We start from the raw sequence: 19,541 nt of genomic DNA, 5'->3' as shown, positions 1-19,541 counted from the left end.
TCTTATTTTTGGTTATCAGTATAGGTATACTATCCATTACTAGCACAGGTAAATGGTTAAGTCCACCTAAAAGCCTTGCTAGCAAAGACCTTTTTATATGATCTTCTAGTATCCCTGTGTGCTACAGCACTCAAGAAGCAGAAATTTCCTGTTTGCTGAGAGTAACTCCAAAGTGTTTTACTGCTCGAGCTTGCACAGTGTAAGCACCCATTACCAGACACCCAGCTACTTTCAATGCTCTTCTGCCTGAAATTAAATATTACAACAAAATATAGGGCATTTTAAGAGTGAATTTAAATTTCCCTACAGTTTATTTGCATTGACATGCATTTTAATGGTTACCTAATTTTTGAGTTTTATTTCTTTCTGTAGGTGTTCTGAGAGCTGAGACTTGTTTTGCCTGTGAACACATTTTCTTGATGGTAAGCCTACATTCTTGCTTGCAGAATGTATAATGAAACGGTGGCATGCTGGCTCTCTGAACTTCAGTACTGTTTTAATCTATGCAGGGATCTGAATGAAATATTAAATAGGATGATAGTAGTTGATACTACAAAAAAAATCTTATAAATATTTCACTTTAGCTCTGCAAACATAATGAAAAATACATGTATGTTTACCAATAGTAAACTAATTCTCCTTCAGCTATTCAAAGAGTAAATTCACTATGTCCACATTTAAATGTTACTCTCAGTGGTCCTTATTTAAATAGTAGGCACACACTTCTAGTCACCATGAGAATGTACTTTTTCAGTTCTGAATACAAAGAAAAATTTTTTTACTTAATTGTCACTAAGGGGTTTTGGACAGAAACCACAGAGGCATTGTGTAGGGTCCATACACTGTTAAATATATCCTGTCTATTATTTTGTTAGTTTTTTTGTTTTGGTAGAAATTAATTATAATTAGGATTATTATGTATTCCTTTCAGCGTCACGGTGGTTAAAGCTGAGCTCATTTTTATGTTCACATTATCTTGCTTGGTGGCCATAGTAGCTATAACTCAGCAAGGTACTTAATTATGTTCACATTTAACATTTTAATGATAATAATTCTTTGATTCAGCCTAGAAATCCTACCTGCATGACCTGCATGACTTACACTGTTCTACCTAGCATTACCATCATTAATATCTTAATGCAAACACTGAGTTAAGAAACTGTTTATTTATTCGCATAAAGTTTGTTTTGATACCAATTATTTTCACTGCAGCAAAGTATAGATTTGGTGACTTCAAATAAAGGCAAGCATGGAGAAAGAAATGATGAAATTATCTTTGCATCAGGAAAGACTCTGATTCCCCAATAACCAGAATTTCCAATCTGTGTAAGCTACCTTAACCTTTCCAAGATTCATTGAGTGCTACATTTTGGTTATTTTCAAATGACACCATTATAAACAAGAAAATACTGCTCTCCAGAGACTATAAGGAGCTCATGTTTTCCCTCCTTAGACAACATGCTAAAGCAGTATTTCCCCACCATAATCAGTACATGATACATGCTGGAAGGATGCCACCTCCAAAATGTTTATCTGCATGACAATGCCACAATAGAAGTGTTTGCACAGTCTGCAAGTTCTTTGAGATCCTTTGCAACAAATTTCAGTATATATGTGTATAAGGCAGGTTTTTTTTTCACCCCAGATTTATAGATTGGTTTCTAAATTATGTGAATTTTTTACTGTTCTGGGTGAGACTTATGACCAAACAACCAGACCATGCTGTGTAGCACTGAGGTCTAATATTGCATGATGTAGTTGAAAAACTGACAACACAACTGAGAAGCTACAAGGCAGAAATACCAATCAAAACCTGTCTTTATATTATAAAATCTACACAGCTTGGGGTCTATTCTGCTCCAAGCCCTAGCTGCACATGGGGATTCATGGGCATTTTGGAAATAGAGAGCCCCTTCTCAGCTTGGATTCTGTTGTGCTTCAGTCCAAGCAAACACAACTTCCCTGGAATGCTGGCAGCACTGTCTGTCACTGCAGCACCGTGCAGACATTTAGTGAATATACCATCTTTAGAGCACATCTAACCAGTCTGAAGAAGGGATTCTTAGTCATTAAAAAGTTCATCATGTGGTCAGCGCCAATTACGACAGTCATTTTACAAAAGTTAAAAGAGGCTTTTCCATCCTGCATTTCCTGCTGGAATCTTTATGGCCAACTTCAGATTCATCATCTGCAGCTTAGGGTCAACATTATATGATAAGACTTAAATAATGCACAGCTTTAATCATGAACTGTGTTTCTAGAAGTTTCCAAATGCCACTTTGTAATGTGAAATATAAAATCCATCTAATGCCCATTTTCTTAAATGTCACACTATTGTAAAATGGCAAAAATACAAGAATCTACCTGCTTAATAGCAGCATACTGAATGAAATACAGCAAAGAAATACAGATAGAGTTTATAATGGCCCATGTACCCCCAGCTACAGGTACTCCACATTGCTAATTTCTGTTGCACCCTTATGCTCTTTAAAATGAAGTCTCTAAAACAGGACTAATGATCAAATGGCCTAATCAAATTGGTGGTGATTTTTGGCAAATGAAATTAGATAAACAGAAAAATAGATCTTTGGTAAACAGTCCATGTCTCACATAGGAAAACAGAACAGAAAAATTCTGATATACATATATAGATTATGGCTGTTGTATCCTAGTCCTGGAGCTTGAGGACAAAGGAATGTCCTAAACTAAACACAACATACAGCTCATGACAACATGGGCATATTGTTAAATTAATCTGAGTTAAACTTGCCAGGGTGAAAAAACAAAGTAGTTTTCATTTGGATTCACAGATCCCATGTAACTCCAAAAAGATTATAAAATTTTTGTGGGAAGAATCCATCCTAGCAACATACTAATTCAGAGAGTGAACAAAAGTATAACAGGCAGTAAAACATCTTTTGAAACTTATTAAGAGCAGAAAAATAGTATTTGATTACTTGCAAATTATTTAGCATTGCAGAATATAAAATATTCTGTCAGCCAAGGATAAATTGCAGAAATTAATTAGGCTACTATAAAAAAAGATAGCATATCTCCTACTCAGTCCCTCCAAAAGAGCCCTCTCTGCTTTAAAATAAATATTATGCAGCATTTTTAAATAGATGACATATCAAAACCAAGAGCACAAGAGAGAGATTTAGAATGGATTATGTTTAATTGACATTCTAAGATGTATTTTTATTGGAACCCTTCTTTCCCAAAACACGAGATATTAGTTATGAGGAAAAATTTCTTGCTTCTGGATGAAGATGGGGGAGAACATCATCATTTGAGAACTGACTTTTTAATTTTGTTCAGAAATCTGTCTCTCAATGTAGAAAGGGCCACTTGGCACAAAAGTGAAGGAAAGAGAAAAATATAAACATAAATCTGGAATTCCATAATTAGTATTTCATTGTCCATCAAAAAATTATTAAGATTTATGGAGAGATTTTTTGTGGTTTTCCTGAGAATAATACATAATGAAAAAATGAAAGCCCACTGTAAAATTAATTCTAATACCTTTATTCGAAAAGTAAGCATAAAGATAGTATCTCAAAATATGCCAATGTTTTACTACTCTTAAAGACCTTTAGCTGTCAGGCCAAGGCAAGCACTATCAAAAGCTGTAGCTATGGCCATGATATTCCAAACAAGGGAGAAAAGGACTAAAGGCATTTTCTCCTAACTTTAAACCTGATTTACCCATTGCACAAGTCTTGACATTGAATTGGTGTGCAGTGTTGCTAGAAATTCACCATGATGATCACAACGGCAAGACCTGTAAAGTGTACTTGGTTTTGTTGGTACTTTGCTAGTTTTTCCTTTTTCAGAAGCATATGTAGTTACTTTACATTTTTACTGAAGTAGAAAAACAGTTTTCCAGCAATCAGGCTTCTAACTATTATGATCATATTTAAATGCATATAATATATGCATATTTTTCATAAATACATTTAAAAGCAATTACAAAATCCGTTTGCTTTCAGAGAGTTCTCAGAGTCAGGCTGATTCATTTGTGTCCACTTAACCTCTGTCTTTATTCTATTACCAGGTGATATTTTCTATTCAAAACTTTTGCTGTGATACCTAAAAATATTTAAAAATATTAAACATCCATTTTTCTGAAGGACACGGATGAATGGACATGGTCTTCGATGTTTGCTTGTCAAAAGTGATCTCTGAAAGACAATATGATATAATGTATGCAATGAGAAATAGAAGAGAAAGATACAGTTGCTTGCACTGGAAAATAATCTATCAAATGGATGGGTAAAGTGTCCTTAGAGTCATAGAGCCCTGTCATTTTTGGGCTTGGATGTCTTAATTAGCAGGACTTGTCCTTTTAAAGACGTCTGCCTGTGCAAGAAAGAGCTTCACTAATCTTTGCTTTGCATAATAATCTAAGCACTCACACAGAAGGTGGGAGAAGTGAGTGTTTGACTTCTCTCTCAGCTTGAAGGAATTCAGACCCACATCTCCAGTTTCTCAGGAGAGTGGCCTGAATAACTGAAGGAAAACACAAAGGTGCAGAAATAAGAAGAAAAAAGACTCAGATCAGAACCTTACAACTCTGAGCTTATCCTGATGAGAGCCCTAATTTCCACAGCCTACTCCTGTGACCATATTTTTTATTTTTAAGCAACAATTGTCTGATATAAAATGCAGCAGATGCTCTCTGATCACTTGCAATACAAACTGTTGGCTCCAGCATTCCTCATCTTTCTGTTTCTGATGAAAGCTGCTAAGGCTGCCTCATCTCATGTTGAAGTGAGTGCTGCTTTTTCTTACAAGTCCAAAACTGAAAGGCACAGTGAGGTATCTCCCCTCAAGTATCTGCAGGTCCTAGCACATATTTAGCTATGAGGATTTAATAGTCTGGTACTGATGTATGCAGGCAGCAAAAGCTCATAACCTGGGAAATACTAATCACAAAATGCTGGCTACAGGTCTATCAGTCTTTTAGCCTTGCAAACCTAAATGTTCTTTCTGTTCCTTGTATTTCCAGGTTTTTCATCTTGACAAAAGTCCATGTTGTCTGAGCTTGGAAATGACTGGAATCTTCCAGTCACACTCTTAAGTAATTACCAGTTATACCTTGAGTGCATTGACATGCTATACTTACTAAAAGATGGCTCATACTGGGGCTGGACAGCAAATTACAAGGTTTGCTCATGGTTTTAAAAGATGTAACACCTTCTATTTTTCAGCAATCACCATCAATGCACATGAATGAACTATGCCATTAAAAATAGGATTGATGGCTGAATAGCACAGCAAATGATATTAAAAACAATCTGACATCAATCCTGCCTCTCATTTATTGCATCTCAAAAAAAGTAATAACTATGGTGACAAATATAGGTGGGTCTTCCAACACGAGACAATGAATGTCATTTTTTGTAAGAGGCAGAGTCATAGAGGAAAAATAAAGGTGAAGTCAAAACAGCAAAATTATTCCAGAGAAGTCGCTGAAAACTTTAGAGCTCGCATTATGTTTAAAATTTGAAGATACTCTTTTTCACACCTCAGCTACCGCATATAATTCCCAAATTAAGCGCCACCATCCATGAAAGAATCACAGATTTTTTTTAATTACTTTGCTAAATATTTAGGAGTTTCTCTTTAATAGAAAGATCTTATTTTTGCTGGGTTTTTACACCCTGATTTAGAGAATTCTAATTAAGCAGCAAGTTCTTCAAAACCAACAAACTCAGTCCATGAATTATTGATGTAATGTCTTGCACATGTAATACATTTATCAGATATATCTTAACTATTGTTGCTGTCTTTGGCAAGGAATTAACTGAGCTGGAGCTGGGACTGTGGACACTGGCAGAGCAAAATGAGTTTGGGGAAGCATGGAGGATTGATCAGAAGATCAAGGACTGGGGTGAGAGAGTCCAGTAGAAAATACAGAAGGCCTGGAAAGAGGAAAATTCATGTGAAAAGTAAGGGCCAGTTTTGATAAGAGTGTTTTATACTTGAGGGCAGACCAAAGCCCTGATGGAGAGAGACACAAGTGGATACCATTCCTTTGCTACTATCTCTTTAACTCACAACCAGGAGACATCTCAATTATCCTGTGCCACAGGATAATTGAAAAACACTGGCACTTGGTCATTTAAAAGATAAAAGAGTGGAAAAAGAATGTTGAACTGCATAAAAAGACAATGCCAAAAAATTGTCCCTAATTTAAAGATGCCACAAATAAGAATACTTCCCCCCCCTGCTTTTTTCTCCTTATCTCTCCAGCTCACACCTCCTTTCCAATCTCTCTCAGAAGCAGTTCTGCGAATAGCCCTAGAACAGGCTGCAAATGCTTAGAAACAGGGACTACCACTTGATTCCTTGCCTTAACAGGGCATGACAAATATGAGATCCTGCATCACTCCCCCATTGCTTTTGTGCTAGGTTTTCAACAGCCCCATGCAGCTCCAGTTCCAACCAAGCAGAAAAAGACAGATGATGCTATAATTTCTATGTATAAAATAATAACAAACACGTGAAAAAATTACCATGATTAGCAGCTCGTATTTCTTTCTTTCAGATAGGAGAGAAATGTAATTCAGTCTCTGATTTTATGTGAACTTGACTGCAGTATCAGCCTTTTTGCAGAACTACTTAAAGGTATATCAACTCTAAAAGGATAATTTGACATATAAGAATATAAACACAGATTATTATTTGCACCTTAAGATGAGCAAGAATATATGGAAGAGGGAAATTTGATGCTCAGTTAGGGAGGATGAACTGATGATTACTGGCATATAAACTAGATATGCAACAGCCAACAGATTGCTTATTTTCATTACTGATTATAGTTTGCATTGATCTTATGTGTATCTCAGCTCCTTAGATAAAAATGCTCTGTGAGTTTTGAGCTTATAAAATAAAACCATAAAAATTGCTATGATTAATCTTTTCACTGCTGTTGCCACAGACTGATCAACTTGGACTCTGTCTGCCATGTACTGAAAGCTATTTAAAAGCCATGAAATTCACCTTCATTTGACCTGCCCGATTCTCTCTGGCAAGCTTTATGTTTGACTTGTTCATCCCCAAAAGTACAGCTACAGAAAAATATTAGTGCTGTATGGCAAAGAGTGTACATGCTTTCAGAGCTTCAAATACATAACTTTTGCATGCATGGGTAAGTTTAGGTATTTGCACACACATCTGAGAGAGAGAAAACAAATAAGCAAATACAAATGCCCATTTTTCTAAGTGATTTGACTATTTTCAAAGTCAACACATTTTCACCTGGCTCGTTTTCCTATGATGATCCTCAAGTAGCACGAAGTGTCCAGAATAATGTTCACCCTTTGCTAGCCCTAACTAGCTACACAGAAGAATAATGTCTCCCTGGTGGTGGATGGGCAAAAAGAGGTGACTGTCATAACACTGATCATCTTTTAGATTGATCTAGTTTATCACTAGTAAGGCAGAGTGGGCCTTGGACATAACCATCACACCAGTCTGTCTGCACTCAACACTGGCACAGAGAACAAAGACTCCTTGATTAGTGTGATAATGCAGTGCAGGTCACTCTAGTCTCTTCCTGGCTTGCTTAATTTACCCTACAAAGTTATTCTTTCAGCAGGAATACACCATGGGTCACAAAAAATCTGCTTACATATTTTGTTCATTTCGCATACTCATAACTCTTCCATGTTCAGTCTTGACAAGTCTGATTTGCAATTACATATATTGAGCTGATAAAGTATTCACAGTGATTAAGAGTTAAAGAAAAGTGGTTTTGAAACAAAATTATGAAAATAGGGCTTATTTTGTCACAGGATCATAATTTGACAAAACAAGGCACAGGGTTGAATCAACCTGCATTAGTCTTATGTGGCAAAACATCGATTGTGGTTTTGATTTTGCAGGTCTTCCTGCTGAGAATTTTCAGTTTCCCATTGAGATTTTCAGCAGAAAAATGTCTAACCTATTAGAATTACAATGCAATATCAGCTGAAGAAGAGTTTGTCCTCTACCCCACTGTGAACGTAGCTGTGCAATAATAGTAACATCTATTTCCGATGTCTGGATAGCTTGTCCCTCTGCATGTAGGAGACCATTATCCTGTGACTGTGTTCTGTTCTGCTGATATAATCTCTTAAATAAAGCTTTACTGTTTACTTTCCTTAATTGAAGTACAATAGAAAAGACATGGCCTTTAAGAAGCTTCACTTTAGTCACTGCCTTGGAGCTTTGAAGGTGTTTCAAGTTGTCTTTCGGTGTACTTCAAAACATCCTTGATAAAAGAATGCGTGTGGAGGTGAAGTGGGAATTTTGCTGGCAATTATATTTTATGCAGAGTTGTAAAAAGTTTACCTAGCTGCCATTCTTCTGCCAACTTCTCCACCCTGGTTTTGATCCTCTCAGTTCTCTGCCATGTGATCAAATCCTGTAAAATATTTTTCTTGCAGGTCTTGTTTTGCCCCTTTTTGGAGCTGAACATTTCTTTGAACAGATGAGTCAAATTTTATTAAATAATTAAATATTTTAAAATTATATTAAATAATTAAATAATTTTAATTTGCTAGTCCTAAAAGGAACTAGCAATGAAGTACCTTTTAGGACTAGCAAATTAAAGTTATGAAGTCCCCCCCGAACAATGAAGATGAGCCTTGCAGAGATAGATGTATGGACAAAGAGACTTGATAACGACAGATACTTTCCTTTTACCCTGGACCTGGACAATATGAACTTATTTAACAGTCCTCTGCACCCAGAAAAAAAAAAAAAACCAAAAAAACCATTGTAATAGAGTCTAAAATAGAAACTCATAATAACAACAACAAACACATGGCTACAAAAATGTCAAATAAATGTGTATGCAAATTGCACAGGAAGAATGGGAAATGAGAAATCACTCACTGGTAAGAAAATGCTGGGAAGTGGGGCCAAAATCCCTGTGAGCTTCATGCAGTTGCCTGATGCGCTCATCAATGGCCACCTGTTAAGAGATGAGAGAAAAAAATTACTCTTTTCTAGACAAGAAACAAAGAGCAATTATAGTCAGATAATTTTTTATATTAGTGAACATTCAGGTTAAAATTAAGCAAGTTCCTGTAACAGTTGTTACCTACAGGGTCTTCAGATGACATTTAACATATCACTGGGAAAAAAAGAAGGTAAAAAAAAATTTGGTTTTTGTTGATTCCCCCCCATCTTAACTGATGTTAGAAGAAGCTCAAAATTAAAAGGCTGACAAATAAAGTTGTAGCAAATTAGCCTGACTTTATGTACCTGTAAAGAGTATGACACTGCTTGTCAATATTGAAATCAGGACATCCATCTGTTAATACCTTTCCTAAACGACTTCTAAAGTACTTTGAAAGTACACTCTTATAAATCAGCATGTGAAAACGAATCTCTTTTAATGTGGACAGGATAACCATGTTTTAACCAAGTGCTGAAACGAGGTGAACTAAAGAGCAGCTGCTACAAACACTCATCTGTTCTTTTAATCAGTCATATCACAGCCCCTCAACCCTTCCCTTGGAATAGTCCTTTGAAGAACATGCTGTTCCTAATATTTTGTTGGGTTGGTGTACAGCATGAAAAGAGACATAATAGTTTAAAACTCGGTTTATCTTTACCCTTGAAAATATTTGAAGTGGAGTATTGAGCAAACAGCCAAAAGGGTGTGGTTACACTGGGATTCCTTGGTGTATGAATGACATCTACCAGCTCCTTTATAGCCTACATGCCAGAAGGATGTCATTAAGTTAGCCCTGAGAATGGGATTAGGTATAGTAAGGAAAAATGCTTGAAAGTAAAGATAGAATATTTTTCAAATATATTAGGTAAAATAACTGACAGGAAGCAGATTCACTTAAATATTGCCTGTAAGAAAAGATGTTTCATCAACACTGGCAAAGCAGAAGAGTGATTGTTGGTTTTAATTGGCCTAGTTGTGAGATACTTAACATGGAAACAAAGAGGTTGCACAAGTAAAAAGAAATCCACATTTTAAAATTTGCAACGATTTTTTTTGGTTGGTGGTAGGAGGGAACAATTGGATAGAAACTGGTCATGATAGTCTGAAGGGAAAAATTATGATAGAATTCATGAGCTGTTTGATATGACTGTGTGTGTTTGCCAAATAACCCCTAGACCCCAAAATCTCGTTTAACTAAGCAATAGAAATTTATTGCCAAGACATGATTTCTTTGCTTACAGTTTTAAAACTAACACTATAAACAAAAATGCCCCTTTCTTTCCTCACACCACTTTTTCAGGTGCTTTTCCTGCAGCTTCCTTCACTTCTATGTCATGTTTTCCCACTGAATTGCATGGACAGATGTTCTGTTAAGCAATGCTTCATTCCAGGGATTGGCTTTGAGCTTGAGTTCACACCTAATTCACAGCACAGATACAAGCTGGGGAAGTCTGCATGTGCATTGAAAACCATGAAAGGGCTGCTTCTGGTCATCAATATAATCAGCTTAAGATCAGAATCATTACTGATGTGCTATTATTTTTAACCCAGAAATGACCTTTTAGTGAATACTAGAAGGATAATCTTAAACATACATAAATACATGCAAATAAAAACCACTGGAAGAATGTAATGAAAATGTATATACTCTTTAGAAATGTCTGAAAATTACCTCATAACATACTTATTGTGTCATTAGAAAATATTGGCTAATAAAGAAACACATGGCTCCTCCTTTATATTAGTACATATTTTTCATTAAGTCAATTAGGATGGGAAAAGTACTTGCTGGCATGAAGAATTCCTAAAGAGAATGAGAACTTCACAAACACACAGTGGGGAGCAGTGTTCCATATAGAAAAATTTCAACAGCCAAATTGTGGTCAGAAAAGAGCATGAGAACCTTTTAGTACACATGAGCACTGCCTCTACAACCTCTATAAGTGTGCTAAAACTGAGAATTTCAATCCCTTCAAAATATCCAGGTGACCTTTAAACTGCACAAAATTACTAACATGAAGACTTTTAGCCTTATATGTATATCAGCAAAATAAAATACCGTACACACTTCAGGGTAAACTTTCCAACTGAACAGCTTTGGATGTGAGCCAGGAAATACCTCTGTCTAGAGGTAGATTTCCTCAATACAGAGAAGAATAAAACATTGAGAAATCTTGAGTATTCTCCAGGAAATTTCACCAGAGAGTACAAAACGTTATTCCACTTGGCTGCCAGGAAATAACACTTGCTGATGTATTGGCATTCCACCTTTTAGGTAAAGGGTAGTAAAAGATGAACTCACTGTTGAGTAAGGAAGATTATTGCAGTCAGTTTCTATTCATTTTACCAAAACTAATACGTAAATGATAAAATAACAGAATTTGAACCCACAAAAGTCTTCATAAATGCTTTGTGGTTCTTGAAAAGAATTCTCACTGACATGTAAAACTGTTTCTTATTTTTCATAAACAAGCCATAGGTAATTCCCAGATTTTAAATTGTGTCTTCTTTTCCTTCAAATCAAGTGAAATAAGCTCCTCCAAAATAAGCACTAACAGTGTCCCTTATATTTTTGTATGCTATGCTCTGAACCAAGAGCAGTCAGAACAAAATGCTGTGAACCACTGGAGCCTTGTGAGAAAAAAAAACTACAAAATTTTCAAGCCCAGCCCATTCAAGCATTCATTTTCCTTGCTTTAAAGAGAAGAAAAAATATATACTGTTAATGAAGAAAAAATTATATCCTGATTTCAGTAGTGTTGGTTTAGCCATGCAAACAGGAATACTTTAAAGGTACTTTTACCAGAATGTAACATGCAAGATCACAGAATGGGTAAGGTTGGAAGGAACCACAGTGGGTCATCTGGTCCAATCTCCATGGGATGGGACTGTGGATTTCATTTGGGTGCCTTCTAGGTAAAACTCCACAGTATTTCTTCACAGGAAATGTTGCTAACAAATGAATAAATAAATAGATTTCTAAAAAGCCAGCTATTGCTTTATCTGAATCAAGATAGGAGAATCTGGTTTAAACAGACCAAAATATTTTTATATCTGATTTTGAATTAAAAGCAAACATCAGAATTTTCTGTAATTGGGATACTTGAACCGTTGCTTTTCTTCACTGGGGATACATGCTTGAAAAGACATGCATTTCCATTATTTATTTAATCCAATGTTTTACATAACATTTATCTTCTTTCAGTCATAACAAATGAAAGAACCACAGCAGTGCAGTAAATATACTCAAGGCTGAAGATGGTAATATTAAAAATCCTATACTGATTTTAAGTGATATTGCCATGGTACAGAAACAACTTATGCTAGACAAATTGGCAAGTTTAAAAACAAAATAAAGGTATTTAAAGTCCTTCTCCTTCAAAGACTTTGAAAACATTTGATGAGGCAAGTTCTTGTTTCCCATCACTCAGACGCAGCCATGTGAACTGAATATATATCCAGGTTAATAAAAATTATATATAAATTTTGTTATTATACAATAACAAAAGCAAATCTCTGTGATGCAGTTATTAGGAATAGTTTGTAAGTGCTTTACCTAATGAAGGGGTTCAACCTTGCCAACATTTTTATAACAGCTCCACTGCAATCAGAATAAGGATTTATGGACTTGAGTCTACTACTAAATTCTGGGTTTTTTGTTTTGTTATTTAATTTTTTGAGGTTTAACTCAAAACATTTTTATGACATATAAAGGATTTTCTTTGGTGTTTATGTCCACACTGCTAAGCAGGCCTAGATCATGAGGGAAATGTGAGCTGTTTAATTCTCAGTGTTTTCCATGTTCTCAAAAAGTACCCAACAGCAACTCCTCAGGGGTGCTGGCACTGCTGGACTGCTCCAAGCTGGAGGAAGGAGGCACACCCATCACATCACTGAAGTTGTGCCTGCAAATAATGAGTGGCCTCAGCTAAGAGCTATAAAAATGGTCTCTCTGTCAATCCATCAATCTCGCTCTCTTGGCTGCACCAACACTGCAGAGACATAACAGTCTTGGTCCAGCTGGGGTTTAATCCTGCCCCAGTCTTGCCCATGGCTTTGATTTTCAACTGGACACGTTCAGTGGAGGAAATTTCCCCCTGGGTGCTGATCTGAGCTCTGATGGCCAGTGAAACCAATGCAATGAGTCACTGAACGAGCCAAGGTGACTGCTGGGATGGGATGCCTCTCTGTGCTCAGCACCCTTACAGAATTCACATTCAGTGAACTTGGCAAGGAATTTATTTAAAAAATTTACACAAAGGTGTGCAAGTAGAAATTTTTACTACTTATTGAAATGAAACAGCAGAAATGAGATCACTGGTGTAAAAAAGTGCTAAATGTAAAGAGTTAAGAGAGCTGCTGAACGGCTGTGATTCTGAGGAAAAATGGCAAGAAAAGAAGGAAAGAATAGAAGATTCTCATCTAAACAGCTATATTTAGTGCAGCAGCAAAAGGACACACAATCTCATTTTTCTTTTCTCTTCCCAAATTTGCTTCACCAAAAGCTGTTCTCACAGAAAGAGAAGGCCAATTTTCTGTATCAATCAGCATGCATACACACAATACTCATTAAAATAACACTCCTTTAATTTCCCCACCATATTCATAGCATTTCCACAGCCTCCTGACCTTGACTCCAAGCACAGCCAATTTGACTGCATATCAAAGGGAAGCGGCTTCTACAAGACCCTCTTTAATGTTGCCCAGCAATTCTCCTCCCAAGAGCTGAAAAGCTTCTTTCTTTGCTCTCCCTGACTCAGAGCTGTCAAAGCAGTGCGAGGCTGTTCTTCACAAATCAATAAACAGGAAGATTTGATCTGCTGTACTTCTAATAGCTGCGGAATTCAGTCACTCACTGCTCCTCGTCCATTAGGTGATAAGGATGGATTTAAATAAGCACACTTTGTGCTGTTAATGAGGAACAGCAGGGGGGGAAAGGCGATTGATAGCCATTGTTCCCAGCTGCTGAAGTTCAGGTTTAAGGCTTGACATTTACTGAGTTGGAAAAACAGCTAAGGACAATTAGTTTTCTGGTGAAAAGTTCAGTGTTCAGAAATATTTTGAGAGCGTAAAAATGTGCTTATTTGCCACATTAAAGAAAAAATAGATAAGTACAATGCTATTTGCATGCATTTATTGCTGTTACAAAGACTAAATTCAAATTTCTGGGTCACGGTGGGACTGTATACTTCGGAAGATTGAAATCTGAGCGACTTAATCTAATTCTCCTTTCAGTAAAAAAAAGGAAAAAAAATCATAAGAACTAATAGAATACATGCATTGTACCTTGACTGCTTTTTAAAATTTTCACATGAAACAAGAGAATAAGATGTAATATAAATTCAGGAAACACCTTAAAGCTTGGGGCACAGAGCCTTAAAAACAGTAAATAAAAGAATGATCTCTTTGACTTAATATGGCTACTGTGAACAACCAGCCATCCCTTCTAAGGCTTTTGTTTTATAATCCTAAATCTGTGCACTTCAGGCTTTGTGTATCTGTATGTCTAAGGAAGGAAAGATAGGTCTTATGGTTTAAATAACAAAAACATCCAAATTTGGAGAGAATAAAACAGTTGTAAACCATGTAAAATCCTACGAACAAACATCTATAGGAAACAATTCTCTTAGAAAATTTACTTGTTTTGTTGTGGATAAAAGATACTGTCAGGGAGGCCTCACATTTGACATCCTCACTGCTCCCCAGCAGCCATCAGAAGCTGGTGGGGATTCTGTAAGGTCTTTCACATCACTGTATGCTCCTCATTTCTATTCATGCACTTTGGTAGGATATAAATTATTTTATGGAACTGGTATGAGCTCAGCCTTTTAGAAGGACAAGAAACTGCTGTGCAGCCCTTCATTCTGGAGAATTTCTTAACAAAGCTTGACTGTCCAGCCACCATTAATTCTTTCTTAATATTACTTTTTGTATGCAATTTAATCAATATCAACTAATTTTTCTGCCAGATTCCTTGCTGTATTCCTTTTATAGTATACCCAGAAAGTAATTTTATAGACATTGGTATTTAGCAACTATTTTTCTCACTAAACAGCAATACAGTTAAAAAGTTTTCAATTTACAATTTACACTGGGTTCAAATTCAAAGAAATAAATACCAATAGATATCCCCCCAGGAGATTCCACTTCAATTGGCTTGCCTAATCACATCTCTACACTGTTGGACAGTGCTTCTATATTCCTTCCAGGTTACCTGTCCACGTATCATTCCTAGTTTAAAGCTCTTCTGCATCTTCTATACATCCCCATAAAATATACTGCTTAGAGCTCTGACTCTGCAGACTTAGAGATTCAGTGATTTCTGCCTTCAGCTCAAAGCTGAAACTATATATACTCTTAGTTCTTTATTGAAAGCTGGGGAAAAGAGGAACTAAAATGTATAGGCTACCCTGAACCTCTGGTGGGTTATTGATCTTAAAATGAATCTAACTTTGATGCAGTTTGACATTTTCAAAGTCAGTGGGAGCTGGGTGCCTGCAACTAGGGAGAGAATGTGTTCTGTGGTAAGTAAAACTGTCTAGCAAGGAGCTCAGCATGGCTTATATTCTCCCTGAGATCAAATCTGACTTCTGAGAACAAGGCACCTGCATACCTTCATATTATATGCTTTGAAATGTTTCCACATATTTTATTCATTTTTTTAAACAATGTTCTGCTTATCCTTCAGGATTACTCATCATCCATATGACTTTTAGGTGGTGTATTGTGGTCATCTCTAAGGCACCACACCCAAGACACACATGGATCAACTGCAGAGAGCCTGAAGGAATCAAGAAGAACGAGGGTGACCAACAGCAGAGGGATGAATGAACAGCTGCAATTAAAACTGAGGAACAGAGCTCTAAGGGAAGCAGGAAACAGGGACAAATCTAAAGTGAGTCCTCTCTTTTTGTACTATGAATATAGACATTTCTGCTGTGTCAGTGGTATTAAATCTTACTAAATTGTGCTAAACCCACGGGCTATTTGGAGGGTTCTGGATTATAAACTCTGATAAGCATTATTCATAAGAAAAAAATTCTGGCCTATGATTTCCTAGTTACTTATGTTAAATAACATAAGGAAACAGGAAAAGGCTGAACCAATAATTATGATTGTGTTGTTGCTGAAACATTAGTCTTTTTAGGCTCTAACACCTACTGTTCCTACCCTAGCATGGTGGTTGGATAGACTTGGTTTTTTGGTCATTTTCTCTTCATTTTTGGGGCATGAACAGAAAATAGCATTATGTGCAACATAGTAACATCTCCTTAATATACTGTAAAGATATAAAAAAATGACACTTTCCTGTGGGTTTTTTAATTGTTTTGCTTCTCTGCTAAAAACCTGTTATTTCTCTTCACTACTGTTTTGATACTTTTGAAATAGGACTGACTCCTTTTTATGATCTTTAAAAATAATTCTAAAAAATTTAAAATAAATTCTTTTTAAATAAATGTACTTCATTTGAAAATGCTCTTATTAATACTTCATAGTCCATCCCTAAGCCATACTCTCTCTTAACAAGATTTTATGGTTATTTGGTTTTCTTTTTCCCCATTTCTCTTTTTTTTTTTTCTCTCATTAAACTAATAAAAAAAGAATAGATTCATGCTGCACTGAAAATACCATTTGTTTCAGAAAGGTCAGGTAACATACACTGTTTTTGTGCACAGGGGAAATGGTTCTTTGGTGACTTAGGGAACTGTAAGTAGAATGTCACGGAAGGAGTGTTTTATATCTGCCCCAGAACAAATGCCTGTGCAATAATCCTGTATTGGTTGAACATCACCAGTGAAGATTATTCTTTTATAGTTCTAGTTACATTCCCCCACTTTCATTGATCTTTCATTATATTAGTTTTATTGCTCCTTTCCCCCAGATTTGTGAATTTCTAGTGCCATTACTAGCATTAGTTTTGGGAATAGTTGCTCATAAATGCAAGTAAGAATTCTCATAGTCTGGACCTGTATTTAATGGAGGTTACTTCTAAAAGAAACAGAGGCTTCAGTCAGTATTGTCTCTATTCAGCACTACTTTTAGCTGATTACCATTTCAAAGTTTTTTCTTTCACCACCTTCAGCTCCCTTCACTCATTTGCTCTCTGATTCCTCTGGGATTATCATCCCATCAGTATTCAAGAGACTTTGATGTTCAGTCCTGTCTTTTCCACCAGTTCCCCGTTCTTGTCTTCTTAATTTGTTTTTGAGCATCTTCATTCACTTTTATAATTTCAATTCCCACTCCCAAACCCATATTGCTTCCCTTAATGCAGTGAAAATACATTTTTCATAAATATGAAGTAAACCTCTCAATTTTATCCAACAATATTTATAAATAAGAGCTGAAGAATTGCTTAGGCTGTGCTGCTACATATGTAATGCCATGCAAAAACATATACAGGAAAGTCTATGTGAGGTTTATCCACTCTAACTCAGGAGTTGTAAGGTGAGAGAGCTAAAAGCCTTTTCCTCCATCAGAAATTGAGAGAAATATGCATCTCCTGAGACAGTTCTGCTCATGCTAAGACATACACCTCAGAATAACCCTGTAAAGATATGTATAAATTTGACTTTTATAGAGCTTAATTTTCCGAAGTGAGTTTGCATGCCAAGGAGTAGGACTCTTGGGAAGACTAAAGCATGGAGGAAGAAAGATACAGAAGGTGCAGGAGAAGGTAGAAGGTAAGACAAAAATGTTCTTTACAGGGTACACTCTAGGGTAATAAAGATCAAACAGGATTCTACATGCAGTAGCTACTGTATTAAACATGTATCTCTTTTGTATTTTCTGCTCTCTTCTTCTGTTCCTCTTTGGGAGTAACACCAATAGTGATAAATCTGTTCACTCTAAATAATCCTTAGTCCTAAAACTACCCCAAATGCATCACTTCTTTGGTTTCCTTTTTAGCTGTGCAGGGTGAAACAAGTAGAGTGACATCAGTCGGGACAGTTTTACTACAATGGGATCTATTCACATTATTTGTTTGGTTCATCCATATTCTTACATCTGGAAATCTCAAGAGTATAATACTCTGTTTCAAGATGACTGAAACCACTTGCTCAATCAAGTGCTGACACGACATGAAAAGAAAAGCTTCATTTCATGAGATTACTGGCTGGATGGATTAAGCAAACTTTTATTTATTGTTCTTGTCCAATGAACCTTTTGAAGACAGCCTCTCAGCCTCAATGACTTCTGCAGAATGTTCCATACCCCAGCAGCTGCCCAAGCTTGGGAGCAACCATATGATCAGTGCTTGATGCTCCCTGTTATCTGCCACTTCCTTGAATACTACTACAGCTCCTGATTTTGCACAAAAGCCTCTTTTTCTCCCTGGGGAAGACATGCATATAGCACACTAAAAGATAATAAAATTACTCTGGGCAAATAACTATTCAAATGGGAGCAATTGCTGATAGGATTGATATTGTGCTGATTGAAGATAATGGCAACACTCCTATAATAGTGTGATATGACTTGTGAGAGGAGCTGCCTTCATTCTGCAGCTGACCAAAATCTGTGTGTTTATGCTTTCTAATCTGTGAATAAATTCAACTGACATGAAAGCAAAGCCTAAGTTATATATAGCCCATACCTCTAAACCACAATGTTAAAACCCCTCAAATTTAAGTTGGAAGATACATTCTCTGATTTCCAGTTTATTCCATTTGTGAAGAAAAGGTGCTTTTAACAAACAAATAAATAAATAATGCTATGCCACATATTTCCAGAGGATGTAGAATGGTACATAGTGAAGGTTAAGAGCTATCCTGGCATGAAGGATCACAGTGTATGCATGCATTCAAGAAAACCATCACTTCATGTGTGTCAAAAAACCCCATTATCATATATTGCACTTGCTAAGTGCCATAAATTTTGTTCAAGTAATTCCAGTAATGTTACAGGCAGTTTTCATCTTAAATCTGTTTTCATTAGCCCTCTCTTTGAAAAGCTGAACACCCTATTTACCACTGTCAATCTGTAAAGATCTCAGATGAAGCTAAAATCTTTGAAAATGGTTTTTTCCAACCCCCAGATCTATCCAATTCACAGATTCAGATCCTCCCATGAGCAGAGGGAAGGCTCTTTCTTCCCAGTGGAAAATAGCTCCAAGTTGCAACCCCTCAGGAGGGGGTGGAACTAAAGCTAAGGTATTTTGTTTTTCTGAGAAAACTGTAACTGGTCTGCACTGACTATTGCCATTTCAAAGACCTCACATTGGTGCAAACAATAATTACAAATAAACACACCTGTTTTGCATAACACTTAAAAAATGAATGGAACAAACGTGCATAAATATAGTGTTAGAGTTGTTGAAATATATTTATCATCTGCACAGCTTCAAACATGAGAAATAACCTTTCACCTCCAGAAAATACATTACATTATGAAAAATGTTTTTGTTGCTTATTATTGAATGCCATAAAAACCTCTCTTAAATTTGCCAGCTTATTTTCACAGCTATCTGTATTTTCTAACCTCCTCCCACCCCCAAGTAAGTGATTTATTTCTGTTTAGGCTTGCCTTTACTCATCTAAGAGCAGAGAATTGAGAAATTCTAAGAACAGAAGAGATCTTGGAGAATTTA

General features: G+C 36.2%; 1 protein-coding gene across 9 annotated transcripts in view; it reads right to left on the bottom strand.

The window, feature by feature from the left end:
* The window catches only part of DMD (dystrophin), a 1,152,080-nt gene that overhangs the window by 127,522 nt on the left and 1,005,017 nt on the right, over positions 1–19,541 (bottom strand). For all 9 annotated transcript variants that reach the window (XM_085049820.1, XM_085049818.1, XM_085049835.1 and 6 more), the window contains one exon: positions 8,884–8,962. In XM_085049820.1, the coding sequence (XP_084905946.1) occupies positions 8,884–8,962 (79 nt within the window). The remainder of the gene's footprint in view (positions 1–8,883; positions 8,963–19,541) is intronic.

This window comes from Lichenostomus cassidix, chromosome 1 (assembly GCF_008360975.1).
Source record: "Lichenostomus cassidix isolate B80296 chromosome 1, HeHo_3.0, whole genome shotgun sequence".
NCBI classification, from domain to species: domain Eukaryota; kingdom Metazoa; phylum Chordata; class Aves; order Passeriformes; family Meliphagidae; genus Lichenostomus; species Lichenostomus cassidix.
The sequence above is the reverse complement of the archived record's forward strand: the minus strand, read 5'-3'. Positions and strand labels throughout refer to the sequence as shown.